Source organism: Bos taurus, chromosome 19, assembly GCF_002263795.3.
Source record: "Bos taurus isolate L1 Dominette 01449 registration number 42190680 breed Hereford chromosome 19, ARS-UCD2.0, whole genome shotgun sequence".
In the NCBI taxonomy this organism is placed as follows: domain Eukaryota; kingdom Metazoa; phylum Chordata; class Mammalia; order Artiodactyla; family Bovidae; genus Bos; species Bos taurus.
The window spans coordinates 27,761,198-27,778,071 of record NC_037346.1 but is presented as its reverse complement, the minus strand read 5'-3'; the positions used below and the strand labels follow the sequence as shown (position 1 = coordinate 27,778,071).

The window sequence follows — 16,874 nt, the reverse complement described above, 5'->3', positions numbered from 1 at the left end:
CTCCTCACCGGCGCCGTGGCTTAGCTGGTTAAAGCGCCTGTCTAGTAAACAGGAGATCCTGGGTTCGAATCCCAGCGGTGCCTGGGGTAGTTGAGTGTAGTATATTATTGCTGCGAAAGCAACACGTTTCCAGACTCCCAAGGGGACTCGCCCCTCCCCCACCCTCGCCGTCTCTACTGCAGTTCCCTAAAGATTATTCTTATCTAGCCAGTTCCTCGCCATTTGAGTTTCCATCCCTGTGCACTTTTAGTGCAAATTTGGAGGCCAACTCCAGCTTTCATGAACCATGGTTTAACGGCCTCCCTTTGTCTGCCTACAAGGATATGAGAATGTTGACTCAGATTTGGGGCCGTTTTGCGTGGTGTCTTGGGGTAGGGAGGAAGGACAGGAGAGCTGCCTCTTCGGTTGCCTCACAGGCGCATGCGCACTGACATATCAACCCAGCAGGGCGGTACTCGCTGGAGACGGGCGTGTTGATAGGCAGCTATAGTTGCGCAGGCCCAGGGCCGCACGCGGCTGTGATGGCCGAGTGGTTAAGGCGTTGGACTCGAAATCCAATGGGGTCTCCCCGCGCAGGTTCGAATCCTGCTCACAGCGTCAGTACTTTTGGGGACAGGAAGGAAGCAATTTATTTTTCTAGTGCTGATTGCACTTTTATTCTGAGCCTCTAGGGAATTCCAGGATCTGCCTGAGAGCGCTCTCTTGCGGGCCTCAGACTCCTGCTTCTTCCCCAAAGGTTCTGTCCTGCAAAAACCTGTTAACTGCCAATTTGAATTCGTAACTCCAAACTCACGTGGTTTCTCAGTGCTATTAGCAAGCATATCACATTTCCTTATCCATTCACCCTCCGACTCTTTTCAGGAATCCCATCATCCTCCTTCTGCTTTACTTCCCATGTCACTGTGCTAAAAAGGCATTCGATAATTAAAACAATATGGTACTGGCACAAAAACCAACAGATCAATGGAACAGGATAGAAAGCCCAGAAATAAACCCACCCACCTATGTCAATTAATCTACAAGAAAAAGAGGCAAGAATACACAATGTAAAAAAAAGACAGTCTCTTCAATAAGCGGTGCTGGGAAAACTGGACAGCTACATGTAGATTAATGAAATTAGAACATTCTCTAACACCATCTACAAAAATAAAATAGATTAAAGACCTAAATGTAAGAACAGAGACTCTAAGACTCCCAGAGGAAAACATAGGCAGAACACTCTTTGACATAAATTGCAGCAATATCTTTTTGGATTCGTCTCGTAGAGTAATGGAAATAAAAACAAAAGCAAACAAATAGGACCTAATTAAAAGCTTTTGCACAGCACAAGAAACCATAAACAAAAAGACAGCCTACAGAACAGGACAAATATCTGCAAAGGATGCAACCAACAAGGGACTGATTTCCAAAATATACAAATAGCTCATATGGTTCAGTATTTAGAAAAAAAAAGCAAAAAATGGGTAGAAGATCTAAACAGGCATTTCTCCAGAGAAGACATACAGATGGCCAACAGGCACATGAAAAAATGCTCAATATCACAAATTATTAGACATTCAAATCAAAATGATAATGAGGCATCTCCTCACTCTGGTCAGCATGGCCATCAACAAAATGTCGACAAATAATAAATGCTGAAGGGAGTGTGAAGAAAAAGTAACCTTCCTACACTGCTAGTGGAAATGTCAATTGGTACAGCCAGTATGGAGAAGAGTATAGTTTCCTTTAAAAACTAAAAATAAAGTTATCACATGATCCTACAATCCCTATCCTGGGCATTTATCTGGAGAAAACTATAATTTGAAAATATACATGCTCCTTTATGTTCATAGCAGCACTACTTGTAATAGCCAGGACATGGAAACAACAAAAATGTCTATCAACAGATGAATGGATAATGAAGATGTGTACATTTACAATGGGATATTACTCAGCCATCAAAAACAAGGAAATAATGCCACTTGCAGTAGCATGAATGGGCCTACTGGTTATCATACTAAGTCAAGTAGTAGTTCAGGAAGAGAAAGACAAATAGTAATACCATATGATATCACTTATACATGGAATCTAAAATACAGTGCAAATGAACACACCTACGAAGCAGAAACTCACAGACAGAGAAAACAGACTTGGTTGCCAAGGGGGAGGAGGAGTGGGGAGGGAAGGATTGGAACTTTGGGATTAGTAGATGCAAACTATTATATGTAGGATGGATTAACAGCAAGGTCCTACGTAACAATACAGAACTACATTCAATATCCTGTGATAAATGATAATGGAAAAGAATATGAAAAAATACATAGACGTATAACAGACACTTTGATGCAGAGCAGAAATTAACAACATTGTAGATCAATTATACTTCAATAAAATTTTTAAAGAATTCCAGGATTATATTAAAAAACTAAAGATCAAGAATTTTCTGGATTAAGTGAAACTGAAGAGCCATAACAACTAAATGCAACGTGGGATCCTGGATTGGGAAAAAGGGGTTATAAAAGATACCACTGAAACATTTGAGGAAATTTAAGTATGGACTGGCATTAAATAATAGTATTATGTTTATTTTAATATCCTGATATTGATAGCTGTACTCTTATACCACGAATGTCCTTTTCAGAAAACATACTGAGTAACAACAAGCAAAAGGACTTGATGTTTTTGATTTACCCCCAAAGGATTCAGAAAACAAATATTTTATACCTATATTATATTTGGAGGGAAATTATAAAGCAAATGAAACAAATGTAAGAAATGTAAACAATTAGTAGACCTGGGAAAAGCATATACAGGAGTTCCTTGTATTATTCTACTTTTTTTAATTGCAGTATAGTTGATGTATAATCCTTGTACTATTTTTGTATTTTTTCTGAAAGTTTGAAATTATATAAAAATTAAAATTTCCAAAAACAAAACAAAAAAGGGGGGAAAAAGTCCTCCAATGGCTTCACATTACTTTGAGATGACAAAGCACTTGCAATGGCCTAGAAGGTTCTACATAATCAGCCTCCCACTTTGTGGCTCTGATCTGACCTCCTACAACTCCTGCTACCTCCACTCCAGACAACCCCACTCTGCCCCTTCTGCTGCTCTCTGTTCTTTTGACAAGCCTGGCAGGTTGTCCTAGTCAGCCTGTGCATCTGACTGGAATCCTCTTCCCTCCAGTGGCCCTGTAGCATGTGGCCTCACCTCTTTATTTTTTGTATCGGAAAAGCAACCTTTTTTTTTCGTATCTGGAAAGCAACGTGGGTATTTTTGGCCTCACCTCTTTATATTTCACCTTCTCAGTGAGTCCTTCCCTGATCTTAGCCTTAAAGTCACAATTCCCAATCTCCACTCCGCTTTCTTGCTTCACTTTGCTCTTTAGCTCTTATCACCAACTGACAAATGATAAATTTAGTATAATGTACCTTTGACTGTTTTTCCCACAAGAACCTGTGCCCCAGAAGGGCAGGGATTATTGCCTGTTTTGTTTGGGGCTCTACAGAGGTCTTCTATCCTGATTCTTCCCTTGGCCCAGGGGCCTGGGCCTCCTACTTCCCCACCCCCAACCCCCAGGTCTCAATCCTCCAGGAACTGCCTCCCACCCCACCCGCCCCGCCGCCCCCCCCCCCCCCCGCCCCTCCGCCTTCCCAGGACCCAGGGGGTCCCAGGAAGCCAGCCTGCTCTTTGAAGAACAAAGAGGGAGGAGCTGCGCCTCGGATCCCAGGCCTGGGAAGACGTCACAGCGGGGGAGGGGAAGCGCCACACTAGGCCAGCTGTGCTGTCTCCGTTCCTTCCCCGCCTCCTCCTCAGGGCCCCAGCGCGTGTGGGACACGAGCTCCCCTCCCCCAAGCCCCAGTGCTGCCCGGTGTTAAGCCGGCGCCCAGGAAGAGGCTGGAAGCCCAGACACTCATACACACACTATGTTCATACATAGACACAACCACAAACGGACATGCACACAGGCCTGCACTGACATGGAGGTGTGTCATCCACAGACCCCAATCCATCCCCTTAGACCCTGGAAATGCCCTTGGAAATGCCCTCCAGGAGGAATAGCTGGAGAACAATCACCCAACCAGTCCAACTGGTCTCACAACCAGCCTGAAGTGTATATGATTGTTTGGGGCAGGGGTGAGAGCTTTTAAAGAAAAATGTTAAACTAGGTACAAAAAGTAATATTTACAGTGAAACAAAGACCAGAAAAAATAACTTACTGGTATTAACTAATTGCCTGCCTACACCTCTAATACTCTCAACAGACTGGCTACTGACTTTGTATATCTCAAATCTCATTTTTCCTCTACCACCCATGTACTTACAGTTAACAAGAGCCCCTGGATCATTCATGTCACCTGTGCCCTCTGGCATTGCACTTGCAAGGCAGGAAGTCTAGTGAGTGGGCACAGGTGACAGGAGTTTCCTTGGAAGCCATTCCCACAGCAGGATGGCTGGGCTAACTTTGTGTGGAAGTTACTGGGAACCACAGTAACCGAATTAGCAATTTACATATCCCCAAATGCCCACAGCCACTTCAACACAGGGGGACTGCGTGACAGAGGGGAAGTTGGGAGTGAAAACAGACAGTGGTCTTTACCATTTGCAGTTAAAATATCTATTTTGGCCAATTTTATAGAAGCATATGGTCATGTGAGCCTGTTGCTAGGACCCTCACAGAGGTGTGTTTAAGTGAGGGGGCCTAAAGTGTATATTTCATTGGCTTCATGGTGAATTCACCTTTGAAACTGTAATTTTTTGATGGCACATCTCAAGTGGACTTGCAACTTGCCTCGAAATCCTATTCTATCCTAGAAGCTTTGCTTTCCTATTCTCCAAAATGAACATTTCATACCTTTTTTCTCCTTAAAGGAGCTGCAGCACTCTCCCCTCCAGCAATGAGCTTGCTTGATTCATTCTTTTTTTTTTTTTTTCTAATTTTATTTTATTTTTAAACTTAACATAATTGTATTAGTTTTGCCAAATATCAAAATGAATCCGCCACAGGTATACATGTGTTCCCCATCCTGAACCCTCCTCCCTCCTCCCTCCCCATACCATCCCTCTGGGTCGTCCCAGTGCACCAGCCCCAAGCATCCAGTATCGTGCATCGAACCTGGACTGGCAACTCGTTTCTTACATGATATTTTACATGTTTCAATGCCATTCTCCCAAATCTTCCCACCCTCTCCCTCTCCCACAGAGTCCATAAGACTGTTCTATACATCAGTGTCTCTTTTGCTGTCTCGTACACCGGGTTATTGTTACCATCTTTCTAAATTCCATATATATGCGTTAGTATACTGTATTTATGTTTTTCCTTCTGGCTTACTTCACTCTGTATAATTGGCTCCAGTTTCATCCACCTCATTAGAACTGATTCAAATGTATTCTTTTTAATGGCTGAGTAATACTCCATTGTGTATATGTACCACAGCTTTCTTAGCCATTCATCTGCTGATGGACATCTAGGTTGCTTCCATGTCCTGGCTATTATAAACAGTGCTGCGATGAACATTGGGGTATACGTGTCTCTTTCCCTTCTGGTTTCCTCAGTGTGTATGCCCAGAAGTGGAATTGCTGGATCATAAGGCAGTTCTATTTCCAGTTTTTTAAGGAATCTCCACACTGTTCTCCATAGTGGCTGTACTAGTTTGCATTTCTGCCCACAGTGTAAGAGGGTTCCCTTTTCTCCACACCCTCTCCAGCATTTATTATTTGTAGACTTTTGGATCGCAGCCATTCTGACTGGTGTGAAATGGTACCTCATAGTGGTTTTGATTTGCATTTCTCTGATAATGAGTGATGTTGAGCATCTTTTCATGTGTTTGTTAGCCATCTGTATGTCTTCTTTGGAGAAATGTCTATTTAGTTCTTTGGCCCATTTTTTGATTGGGTCGTTTATTTTTCTGGAGTTGAGCTGTAGGAGTTGCTTGTATATTTTTGAGATTAGTTGTTTGTCGGTTGCTTCATTAGATTCATTCTTTTTTTAAAAAAATTTGTTTATTTGGCTGTACTAGGTCTTAGTTGTGGCACAAGCGATCTTTAGTTGTAGCTTGTGGAATCTAGTTCCCTGACTATGGATTGAACCCGGGTTGCCTGCACTGGGAATGAGGAATCTTAGCCACTGGACCACCAGGGAAGTCCCAGTTTATTCTTTTCTTAAAAAAGAAAAAAAATTATTGAAGTATAGTAAAAAAAATTCATTGAATTTGCCTGTCATCCTTTTGCACAGGGGCCATGCTAATATTATCTATATCATTCTAATTTTAGTATATGTGCTGCCGAAGCATGCACTCCTTGTTAAACAGTGTAGAAGAAACATCTATCAATTGAGAAGGGTTCATTTCATGCCCCAGTTCATCTCTGCAACTTTCTCCTAATATCCGAGGCACTTTACCATTCTAATATTTCAGGGGCCTCGGGATCTGCATAGTATTATGTTTGTAAGCCTGATAAATCCTTTCCAAAAATTCAGAAAGGCTTTCATTTGTTTTGCTGAATTTCTTGAATTTTGTTCAGACTCTTTTCTTTGGTTTTCCTTTGCAAGGCCCTGTCTAGATGCACTAGTAAGTGGTGCTCTCATAAGGCCCTTCTCCTCTCACTGGGGTTCCAGTTTGGTTCAGGGGTCAAGTGTGCTTCAGTAATAGCAGATCCTCCCTATGAAGGAGGGTTTCCATCTTTCCAATTAAACAAGTCTGAGAAGCCCGGCCAGCTGGTCATTTGCAGACCTGCTATGAGATAACCTAAGAGAAATCGTCCTGCCCCAGGGGTGGCTTCTGGCCCAAACTGGGTGCCCTGTTGGGTCTTATATTACCAGACCAAGTCCCTGTGCCCCAGAAACTAACACATACCTGTGTGCATCCTAGGTCACTTCAGTTGTCTGACTCTGTGTGATCTTATGGACTGCAGCCTGCCAGGCTCCTCTGTCCATTCGATTCTCCAGGCAAGAATACTGGAGTGGGTTGCAGACACAGGATTTCCTAATTGATCCCTATGAGGAGGGGAAGTCCTGAGCCCCAGTCAGGAATTGGGGCTAGGTAGGAACAGAAGGCGGAGAAGGCAATGGCACCCCACTCCAGTACTCTTGCTTGGAAAATCCCATGGATGGAAGAGCCTGGTAGGCTGCAGTCCATGGGGTCGATAAGAGTCGGACACGACTGAGCGACTTCACTTTCCCTTTTCACTTTCATGCATTGGAGAAAGAATTGGCACCCCACTCCAGTGTTCTTGCCTGGAGAATCCCACTGACGGGGGAGCCTGGTGGGCTGCCGTCTATGGGGTCGCACAGAGTCGGGCACGACTGAAGCGACTTAGCAGCAGTAGCAGGAACAGAAGGTGGTAAAAGGAGTGGATTTCTAAGACAGCTTGCTTGGCTTTAGGAGATAAGGTTTGAAACAACATATTCTCACTCTCATTCCCTTCCTTTTCTTATTTTCCCTGATGTAATAGCACAAATGCTTACACATAAAGGATTTCATCATTCTTCCCTACTTCTTCCCAGAATAGCCACCATAAAACCATAAATAGCAATTGATCATTTCTAACTATCCAAAGGATGATTCGTTGCTTTGCTGCTGCTACTGCTGCTGCTGCTGCTAAGTCGCTTCAGTCGTGTCCGACTCTGTGCGATCCCATAGATGGCAGCCCACCAGGCTCCCCCATCAGTGGGATTCTCCAGGCAAGAACACTCCTTGCTGCTGCTGATTTTAGGAACCCTGTGGAATCTTTCTCTTCTCTCTGGGAATGTTCTACAGATTCGCTGCCTCCCCCCCGCCCCCCCGCCCGTTGTTATTTTCTTCCATTTGATATCAGTAAAAAGCTTTAAATATCACAAAATTAATTTGGTTGTAAATGGAGAAACAGTACCAAACAAAATGAAATGTAAAACCCAAAGGACAACAGAAAACCCTAAACAGAGCCTCAAGTTCGGTCTTGGGGTTTTACATATACGAATGACACAGCAGACTGCAAATAACATAATTAGCACAGCAAGGGTAGCAGTACTCGGTGCACAGGGGCCCAGGATAACTGTGCCTAAACCCCTTTTAGAGATCCTAACAGGTACTGTGGCCACGCATTGCTTCAGTAAAATATATTCTTCACACTCATGAGTTCTCAGTTCTCTGCTGTAATCAGATCATTTATCCACAATGTACATCAGAGGACTTTCTTTAGAGATAGCTGAAACATTCCCCATTTATTTTTATGTTTTAAAATTGTTTATTTTATTCCTTTGACTGCAACTAAGACTCATTGCAGCATACCGGCTTCAGTAGTTGTGGTGCACCAGTGGGCTTAGTTGCTCCAAGGCATGTAGGATCCTAGCTCCCTGCTGCTGCTGCTAAGTCGTCCTAACCGGGGGGATCAAACCCGTGTCCCCTGAATTGCAAGGCAGATTCTTAACCATTGGACTACCAAGAAGAAGTCCCTTCTCCCATTTCAAAATACAGAAATACAAGACAAAAAACCCCCACAAATGGCACACAAAAAGAAACTAAGGAACCAGTTCACAAACCAGGTAAAAGTTCAACAACACTTGCCTCTCTCCAATAAGGTACTTACTCAAATACAAAACAAATTGGTGTATTGCAGAGAAAAAGTCCCAAAGAAAGAGGAAATAAGGTTTATGGCTGTAGACACCAGAGTGACTTACCCAACAGTATGGAGCCTGCTAGCTCTCAAATGTCCATCCAGCTGTCAAGCGCTAGGGCACTCCATGCCATTCCAGGGAATTCTGAAGGGCAGATCCTCCAGACAAGCGGTCCTGGCAGCTTACTGGAGGATTCCCCAACCAGGCCCAGGTGGCCATGATCAGCAAGGTTCTTTACTGGCTTACCAAGTCAAGCTCCCACTGCTTGTAGTAGCTACAAGCCGAGAAAATGAGAGACAGTTGTTAGGGGGCGAGGAATAACTACTTTGCTTGGAGAGCCAGCAGACCAAGGAGATGGTGGACTCCTGTTTCAAAGAACCATCTGGCCTGAGTTAGAATTCAGGCTTCTTGTATACCAAAAAAGGGAAGAAATAAAGTTAAACATTTATTGGTTCTGGTCAGAACTGTGTGAATTTCTTCCTGCAGGCGCTGACAGGCAGGCCAGGTCAGGATGTTTCCTGGGAGCTAAACAAAGGTGTTTTAACTTAATGCTCATTACCTGGGAGGCAGGGCTCCCAAAGATGGGCCATTATGTGTAACTTAAGCTTATAGGCAACATCCCTTTAGTGATTAAGTTGTCACAGAATACAAAAGTTTCCCTATTAGATGATCACCAGAGTAAACTAGCCCTGTACTCTCAAGTCATAGCCATGACTGGCTGCCCCTCCCCCACCCTCATAGCCATCTTATATTACTTTCTGTTTTCTTAGTAATTTTCTGTCTCCCCTACCCCCACCATAATGTAAGTAGCAGGAGAGTCCAGTTGCAAGGTACCCTCAATGCCTAACAACACTTGGTGCACAAGAGGCCCTCCAGAAATAGAGGCTTCGTAATTGAGTACAGGGGCTGCTCACATAGACATACAAATACTCAGACTGTTGTAGAGTTTCCTTCTAGGGGCCACTGTTATGGCTTAGAATTGAGAAGAGAGCATTCCCAGTCGCTCACACAATCCAGAAGCGGAGAAGAAAGACTTCGAGCCTAGCCCAGATGAAGTTGAAGGAGACAGGAGTCAGGAGTCCGAGGGACCCGGCCCTCTGCCCTCACTCACAAGTGGCCGCGGCAGTCGGCGGGAGCCAGGCCACCTGCTGACCCGACGCGTGCGGGATCAAAGCGGCTGGGAAGGGGCGGGCGGGGAGTGGCAGGAACCTGGAGGTGTGAGCGAGCTTCCCAGGGGATGGCCGGAGCGTGGGAGCGCAGAGGGCCGAGCAGCCACGGAGTACTGCAGGGACCATCCCAGAGACCTGGGAGACCCGGAGCCAGACTTGCAGAGACCACGCAAGACCCAGAGAGACCCAGCGCAGAAGTCAGGAGACCAGGAAATAATGTGAAAAAGACGGAGACAAAGACGCTGAAAGACGGCGGGACAAGAAAAGGCCGTGACCGTGGACTTAGACAAATAAACCGGGTTCCAGAGGACAGAAAATAAGAGAAAGAGCGAGGAAGAGAAAAGGAAAGAAAAGCCAGAGTCTTAGAGCTTGAGAGCAGGGACGACCTCGCGCCTCCCTCGCGGAGGGCTGAAAGGACCCCCGGGGCAGGGATCCCAGCGCGCGGTCCTTTCTCAGGGTCACGCCTGCGGAGGTGCGGGCGGAAAGCGGGGGGAGAAGGAGGGGTGTGGACAGCCATCCCAGGCTGGGAGGATGGAAGTGTGAGGACGTTCGGAATCAGGGTCTCGACCCAAAGCCTCATACTTTGACACAGAGTAAAAAAGTAAAATCTTAAACAAGAAATACAGACATCTTTGGGGGGAAAGGGAAAAAAAAAAAAACAACCGATGCATTGGCCGGGAATCGAACCCGGGCCTCCCGCGTGGCAGGCGAGAATTCTACCACTGAACCACCAATGCAAGCGTACCCTGAAATCTCCTGGATCTATCTTATCTTGTAGAGCATCGTGGTGACCATCTCCAAGTAGCTTTCTAGTCAGGGGCAAGGCAGAGGAACAGTCCCAATAGTAGACGTGGGTGGAGCCCCGAGCCATCCTTCCTTCCGCCTGGATCCGGTCACCCGGCCATAAAGTCGCCCCATATGGCCAGGGGCGGCCCCACACCCGGGTGCGAACTGCCCGGGGCCCCGAGCCTCGCGTGCAGGTGACAAAAACTCAACCCGAGCCCAGGTTCCCAAGGAGGGGGGCAGCGGGGGCTGCTGAGGCCATACATCTGCGCTCCCATTTGGCTCAGGTAGCGGGAGGTGGCATGTGCTGGGCTTCCTGACTGCAAATGGGAGCGCCCTCCCCAAGGTCTGCGCTCCTCTAGCTCGGACTTTGCCAAGGCAGGCTCCGTGAAAAAACCAAGTTGTGGACGGGAGCTGGGAGGGCTCGGAGGAGCCCCATCCGTCTCTGACTACGAAGCTGTCTTCTGACTCAGTCTGCAACCCTGTTTTGTGTCCGTCCCTGGTATTCTTGCCGTCCCGTTAAATCTCTGATTTTACCTTCTCAGGCATCATTCCACATTGTGTCATGCTCTTGGTTTGAGGTGGGTGTTGATCCCTTTTTTTTGTTTCAGTTTTTGTCTTTTAAAGAAAACTGCCTGCTCTTTGCTCCCCTATAATCACGAGGGGTTCGGAGGAGCGAAGAACCCCGGAGCACACTTATGTCAGGTGATGACCTGGCAGCCCTGGGCCTGAATCTCCTATGATTAGTTTTTAATCAAATACTTCTAACTGGAAAGAGCTCTCCACCGGTGCTTCAAAGCCTCCCTACCTCTTCCATGAGGTTTCCCCCTGCCCCAGTCTAGCCATCCCTCATGATGATGACCCTTTCCCTGAGCACCTACTTCACCGTCCTTCTAAAATAACTACTTGATAACACATCCTCTTTCCCACTGAAACTTGCAGGAATAAACCAGGCCTCCAGCCTATATCTCAGCATGAAGGGTAGCCTAGACCAGCCTAGACAGGTGCCCAGTGGTCACAATGAGTGCATAGATGTTGGGGGAACTGAATATGATTGACTTAGATCGCACAGAGCTTCTTCCACCTCCAAAGTCCCTGGTGAATTAGATCCAGCCAGCACACTCAGGTGACTCTCTATCCCAAGTAGGAGGTGACTTTGGGGGAAAGGTGTATAGGATCCAGCTTAGGGGCTGAGGGGTGCTAACTTTTTATTTCAGTGTTAGTGGGGGTACAGTGAGCTCCCAAGAAAACTGAAATAGTGAACGGGTGCGGGGTGGGGGAACTCTGAATTCCCTGAGTTCTGTCCCCAAATTACTCCAACTCCCTCTTCCTCTAATAACTTCCCTTCAGCTAGGTTCCCGCCTCATTATACAGCCTTATGGTCCTTAAACCAGCCGGTCCCGCACCGGCCCCTCATTTCCCACACTCCCAGGCCATTTCCACCTTTCACCCTCTCCCTTGTGCCCCTCCCCTTTCCGGGAGCCTCGTGCCCAGGGTCGAGTCCTGTGGGATCCTGAAGGGGCGGGCCCGGGTCCTAACCTCCCCCCTACTCGGAGCCTGAGGGATATAAGGCTCAAGGAAAGCGGAGACTCGGTCCACACTAGGGTCCGGAGGAGCGATGGTCACCCGGGATCGAGCCGAGAATAGGGACGGGCCCAAGGTGAGAGGAGGGCGGGGAGGGAGCAGAGGTCCTGGACTGAGGAGGGGACAGGGTCCCTGAGGGTCAGGGAAGAGGCTGGAGACGCGGGGCTGGAAGGGGGGACCCGAGGAGCCAGGGGCTGGGGAGGAAGCTGCAAACTATGGAGAAGGGGCAGCGTCAGAGCTGTAACTGGGTGGGCGGTAGAGGCAGAGGTCTGGGTGTGGGTGATGGCAGTTGACACCTTGTGCCTTCGAGGGCTTGGGGAGGGCGGCGGCAGAATTTGAGTAAAATAAGCAGGAGGAGCACAGAGCTAAGGGAGGAGGGTGGAAACAAAAATCGGAGAGGATGGGCACTCGCTCCACGCGGGCTGTGAGAGGGCGCTGGCCCAATGCAGCCTTGTAAGAGAAGGTTCCAGAGGCCCGAGCCCGGGTGGAAGACTTCAGAACCAGTGGAGAAGGGTGACCGCACACACGGGTTAGAGGGAGGGGAGGAGGCGCGGGCGCGCTGGGTGTCTCCCTTTCTACACTCAGGGCCGCCAGCTCAGCCCGGCACCTTGCGGCCCACGCGTCTGGGCGCAAAGAGGGCCCCCAAAGTTCTCCACTGAGACAGAGAAAGACTGCACGAGACGGAGACGTAGAGAGAAAGGAGGAGGAGGAGGAAGAAAGACACAGAGAGGGGAGGAGGGAGGACAAGAGTGAGAGAGGAGAAAGCAGAAGACCCGGGAGAGAGAGGAGGCGAGCTACAGAAATTCACTCCAGGGGCGTTGGGAGGGGGATTGGAGAGGGATCGAATGGGCATGGCCCTAGGCTCTCTGGGGTCTTGGGGAAGGGGTGGAGGCCGGCCTATCCCAGCGGCGGGATCCCGACGCCCCCGCGGCCGCGCTGAGTCTCGGTCGGGTCGGCCCCGCTCTCCCTTTCCTGCTGGTCGCAGATGCTGAAGCCGCTCGTGGAGAAGCGGCGCCGGGACCGCATCAACCGCAGCCTGGAAGAACTGAGGCTGCTGCTGCTGGAGCGGACCCGGGACCAGGTCAGTTCTTCTGCCATCACCTGGACCCTAAACATTCCGTCCTCGAGTCCCAGGGCTTCCCACTTGGGTAGGGACATTTGCTGCTTTGGAGACCCTGGCCCCAAGGGACCTTGGAATTCCAGCCCAGCCCCCTTTCCCGTTCTCAGAACGCGATCTTCATCGCTACCCCTAGGGTCTGTAAGTTTCAATACCCGGCTCTAAATTTCACTCCCAGGGTCAGTCAGTTTCAATCTTTGGGTCTGTAAGTTCTCCTTCCTCCCCCCTACCTCCGACCCCTCCCCAAGATAGGCAGCGGGGTGGTTAATTTCACTCCCTGGGTTTGCTGTTCAAATCCCTTCCTCGCACTATGGGTTGGTTTCATCCCCTCGGTTTGGACAGTTTCGTCTCAGGGTGGGCCAGGACCGTTCTTGGTCATCTCCACTCGGTGTTCCGTAGCGCACTCTGCGGTCCGCGCGCAAACGCGATCCGGGGGCACCCCCAGCTCCCGCATCCCCCTCCCTTCTTCCCCCTGCCACTTTCCCCCTCTCTCCCCACCCCTTTCTGTCTCTGCGCCCTCCCCTCCCATCTGTAGAACCTCCGGAACCCGAAGCTGGAGAAAGCAGAAATACTGGAGTTCGCCGTGGGCTACTTGAGGGAGCGAAGCCGGGTGGAGCCCCCGGGTACAGCGCGGGGGTGGGGCAGCGGAGGGAGGGAGCGGGTGGTTTCACAGAGGCCCGGGTCTGGGTAGACGGGGAGGACCCTGCGGAGGACGGTGGGCTTGGGGAGTGGCAGGCTCTGCTCCGAGGCGAGGTTAATAATAACACCCGCGCGTGTCTGTCTCTGTGTCTCCCTCCTTTTCTTCCTCTGTCTGTCCATGTGGCTTCCTGTCTCTGTCTCTGCGCCTGTCCGGCTTCGGTATCTCTGCGCCCCGCCCCTTCCCTCTTCCCCGATGGGACCCCCTGCCCGGCCCGCCGGTCCTCCCGCCGGCCGCACCTTCAGGGGTTCCCCGATCCCCAGCCCAGGACGCCGAGGCGCTCGCCAGCTGCTACTTGTCGGGATTCCGCGAGTGCCTGCTCCGCTTGGCGGCCTTCGCGCAAGACGCCAGCCCGGCCGCGCGCGCCCAGCTCTTCTCCGCGCTGCACGGTTACCTGCGCCCCAAGCCGCCCCGGCCGGAACCGGGAGAGCCCAGGCCCCCCGCGCCGCGCCTACCGCTGGACCCCGCCGCCCCAGCGCCCGGCCCCGCGCTCCACCAGCGCCCCCCAGTTCACAAGGGCCCCCCCAGCCCGCGCTGCGCGCGGTCCCCGTCCCCCTGCTCCCCCCGAGCCGGTGATTCCGGCGCGCCGGCCCCCCTCACCGGACTGCTGCCGCCGCCGCCGCCTCACAGACAAGACGGGGCGCCCAAGGCCCCGCCGCCCCCGCCGCCCGCTTTCTGGAGACCTTGGCCCTGAGCTTTGAGGGGGGGGTGGGGGCGGGGGCTGGGGGGAGGGGTAGAGACTCCAGCCCGAGGGCAGCAGAGGGACCCGGGCGTCCGGGTGAGGTGCTGGGGAGGGCGGCGGGGCGCGCGGGCGCCGCGCGCGGGTGAGATGTGGTTTATATTAGAGTATCTATATAAATATATATTTCCTTGGTTCCTGTCCCTTCTCCCTGCCCCCCACCCCCCGGCGTCTAGGATTGTACCCTCTGCCCCCAGCCCAGCCCCAGTCCCTTCCCGAGTCCCTAGTGCATGGAATAAAGTGGTTATCAAATCCCCGTGTGTCCCCGAGCCAGGGGCCTGCCTTTATCTCGGCGTCCACGCCCACTTTCCCTCCCCTTCTGTTTCCCGCCCCCAGTCCTGCTCTCCTCGGCCCAAGCCCCGGGGCAGACAGGTAAGTAAAGAAGAGAGCAGAGCGGAGGCTGAGGTGGAAACTAAAACCAGCTAAAAAACACTGAGATAGGGTAGGGGGAGAAGGGTGGGAGCCTTTTAAGAAAAAGCCGGATAAAGAGGAAAAGAAAAAAAACAATAAAATAAAATCGACTCTGGTGGGATTCGAACCCACAACCTTTGAATCGCTCTTTCGTCACTAGAAGTCCAATGCGCTATCCATTGCGCCACAGAGCCACCTGGTGGGCGCCAGCGTCTGACGGCTTACGGGTACTAGAATGGGAAGAGGGCGGGGGGAGGGGGAGGGTTGTGAGGGAATTGGGCGGGGCGTGGCAGGAGCGCGCGGTTTGGACCTCAGAGGCCTCCATGGAAGAGGTAGCGTGCGCAAAGCGTGTGAGCGAAGTGGGAGTGAGGGCGCACAAGGGTGGAGGAAACAGCGCGACGGAATATGAGCCAACGAGCGAGTATGGAGCTCGCTGGAGGTTTGGGGAATTCTTCTAGTTCAGGCGCACCCCACTCCCGGATGTGGTCCCATCTCTAAGAATAAACTTGTTTTGTTGTTAATTTCTGTGTACCTTTGTTTTTTCTGGTCTATCTGCTTTGTCATCTGCTGCTTTGCTGTCCGAAGGAATCTCCATAATTCTCAGAAGAAAAGCAGCCAATTTAGGGCAATCATTCATAGAGCCACACCTCCCACCTCCCCCTTCCTTCTAGTCTCTTAGGAGGACTGTGAGGACGGCTGTCCCCCACGCAGGTAGCGTGGCCGAGCGGTCTAAGGCGCTGGATTTAGGCTCCAGTCTCTTCGGAGGCGTGGGTTCGAATCCCACCGCTGCCAGACCAGAGTTTTTCTCTAGTTTAAAGCACCATTGGGGAAGTTTTTGTAGAATATAATTTATTTAGTTTTATGAAAACTCCTGGTAGCGGTCTCACCAATTTGTATTCCAGACAGAACTTAAGTCTGCATCCCAGCCCCAAATTAATACAAAATGGAAACTTCTAAAAAAAAATCTCGGATCTCCATTATCGATCTCCGCTTTGACATGTCATAAGATAATATTCAAAACAATTTGCTATATATTGAAGTGACTCTCTGTAAATTCTCCTAAAGGCGTGGTAGAGGCTCGAATTATCTAGTCTGGAAAGCTCAAAAGGTAAGAACCAGCTTAATTTTCTTTCAGATCCTTTCAGAACATAAGAGAATATCATACACAAAACTCATAAATAATACAATAGAACACACGGGTATTGAGTGAAAAGAAAATACAAAGGTTCCACCGAGATTTGAACTCGGATCGCTGGATTCAGAGTCCAGAGTGCTAACCATTACACCATGGAACCGACGACGTTCCACCACTTTTCAGAGACTACGTATATATTATCAAACTTCCTACTCTGCTTCCACTTTGCCACTCTCAGGAGATGAAGCAAAATAAATGGAGTTGTCGGATAAGATGAATACCACTTTCAAGCACCTGAAATATGAATCTAAATGTGCTTTAATTATAAATACACACCGTAATTAAACGATAGTATGAAAAAAGTTTAAATTTAATAATTTTAAAATATTGATTACATGATAAGACAGACTATATTGGGTTAAATAAAATTTTACTAAAATTAATTTCAAAAAATAATTTCACCTATTTCTTTGTACTCTTTTTAATGTGTGGCTCCTAGTAAAATTAAATTCACACGTATGGCTCGGGTATGTACTGCTCTAAAACATCTCTGCTCTCACTCCACTGTCATTCCTTCTGCCTTCTGAATAAAACCCTGAAGTACTTTAATTTCGTTTCCTCTTAACACCATCTAACAAACTTGCCTTATTCTTTTCCTCTGTTATGT

General features: G+C 49.2%; 1 protein-coding gene and 7 non-coding genes across 10 annotated transcripts; 4 read left to right on the top strand and 4 right to left on the bottom strand.

Moving 5' to 3' along the window:
• Positions 1-9: 9 nt before the first annotated feature.
• On the top strand, positions 10-83 carry TRNAT-AGU (transfer RNA threonine (anticodon AGU)). Its single transcript has one exon. It is a non-coding gene; the product is annotated as a tRNA-Thr (tRNA).
• Positions 84-515: 432 nt separating this feature from the next.
• TRNAS-CGA (transfer RNA serine (anticodon CGA)) lies at positions 516-597 on the top strand. The gene has a single exon. It is a non-coding gene; the product is annotated as a tRNA-Ser (tRNA).
• Positions 598-6,166: 5,569 nt separating this feature from the next.
• Positions 6,167-6,276, bottom strand: LOC112442777 (U6 spliceosomal RNA). The gene has a single exon (XR_003031072.1). It is a non-coding gene; the product is annotated as a U6 spliceosomal RNA (small nuclear RNA).
• A 4,131-nt stretch (positions 6,277-10,407) lies between these two features.
• On the bottom strand, positions 10,408-10,478 carry TRNAG-GCC (transfer RNA glycine (anticodon GCC)). The gene has a single exon. It is a non-coding gene; the product is annotated as a tRNA-Gly (tRNA).
• Positions 10,479-11,925: 1,447 nt separating this feature from the next.
• HES7 (hes family bHLH transcription factor 7) lies at positions 11,926-15,323 on the top strand. 3 transcript variants are annotated; one of them, XM_059878270.1, is made up of 4 exons: positions 11,926-12,184; positions 13,094-13,189; positions 13,761-13,848; positions 14,186-15,323. In XM_059878270.1, exons 1-4 carry the CDS (start codon positions 12,143-12,145, stop codon positions 14,614-14,616), a joined length of 657 nt encoding a protein of 218 aa, XP_059734253.1. In that variant the 5' UTR covers positions 11,926-12,142; the 3' UTR covers positions 14,617-15,323. The 3 variants fall into 3 exon arrangements, with proteins under 3 accessions (XP_059734253.1, XP_005220461.1, NP_001193208.1); XM_005220404.5 differs by having other exon boundaries at positions 12,058-12,184; positions 14,168-15,323; NM_001206279.1 differs by having other exon boundaries at positions 12,143-12,184; positions 14,153-14,616.
• TRNAR-UCU (transfer RNA arginine (anticodon UCU)) lies at positions 15,180-15,266 on the bottom strand. The gene is given in 2 exon segments: positions 15,180-15,215; positions 15,230-15,266. It is a non-coding gene; the product is annotated as a tRNA-Arg (tRNA).
• Positions 15,324-15,782: 459 nt separating the features above from the next.
• Positions 15,783-15,864, top strand: TRNAL-UAG (transfer RNA leucine (anticodon UAG)). Its single transcript has one exon. It is a non-coding gene; the product is annotated as a tRNA-Leu (tRNA).
• Positions 15,865-16,295: 431 nt separating this feature from the next.
• Positions 16,296-16,367, bottom strand: TRNAQ-CUG (transfer RNA glutamine (anticodon CUG)). The gene has a single exon. It is a non-coding gene; the product is annotated as a tRNA-Gln (tRNA).
• Between the last annotated feature and the right edge of the window lie 507 nt (positions 16,368-16,874).

Coding starts and splice junctions, on each gene's coding strand:
- HES7 (NM_001206279.1), top strand. CDS start 12,143: ATGGTCACCCGGGATCGAGCCGAGAATAGGGACGGGCCCAAG. Junction 13,190..13,760: donor TGGAGCGGACCCGGGACCAG/GTCAGTTCTTCT, acceptor TCCCATCTGTAG/AACCTCCGGAACCCGAAGCT. Junction 13,849..14,152: donor AAGCCGGGTGGAGCCCCCGG/GTACAGCGCGGG, acceptor CGGTCCTCCCGC/CGGCCGCACCTTCAGGGGTT.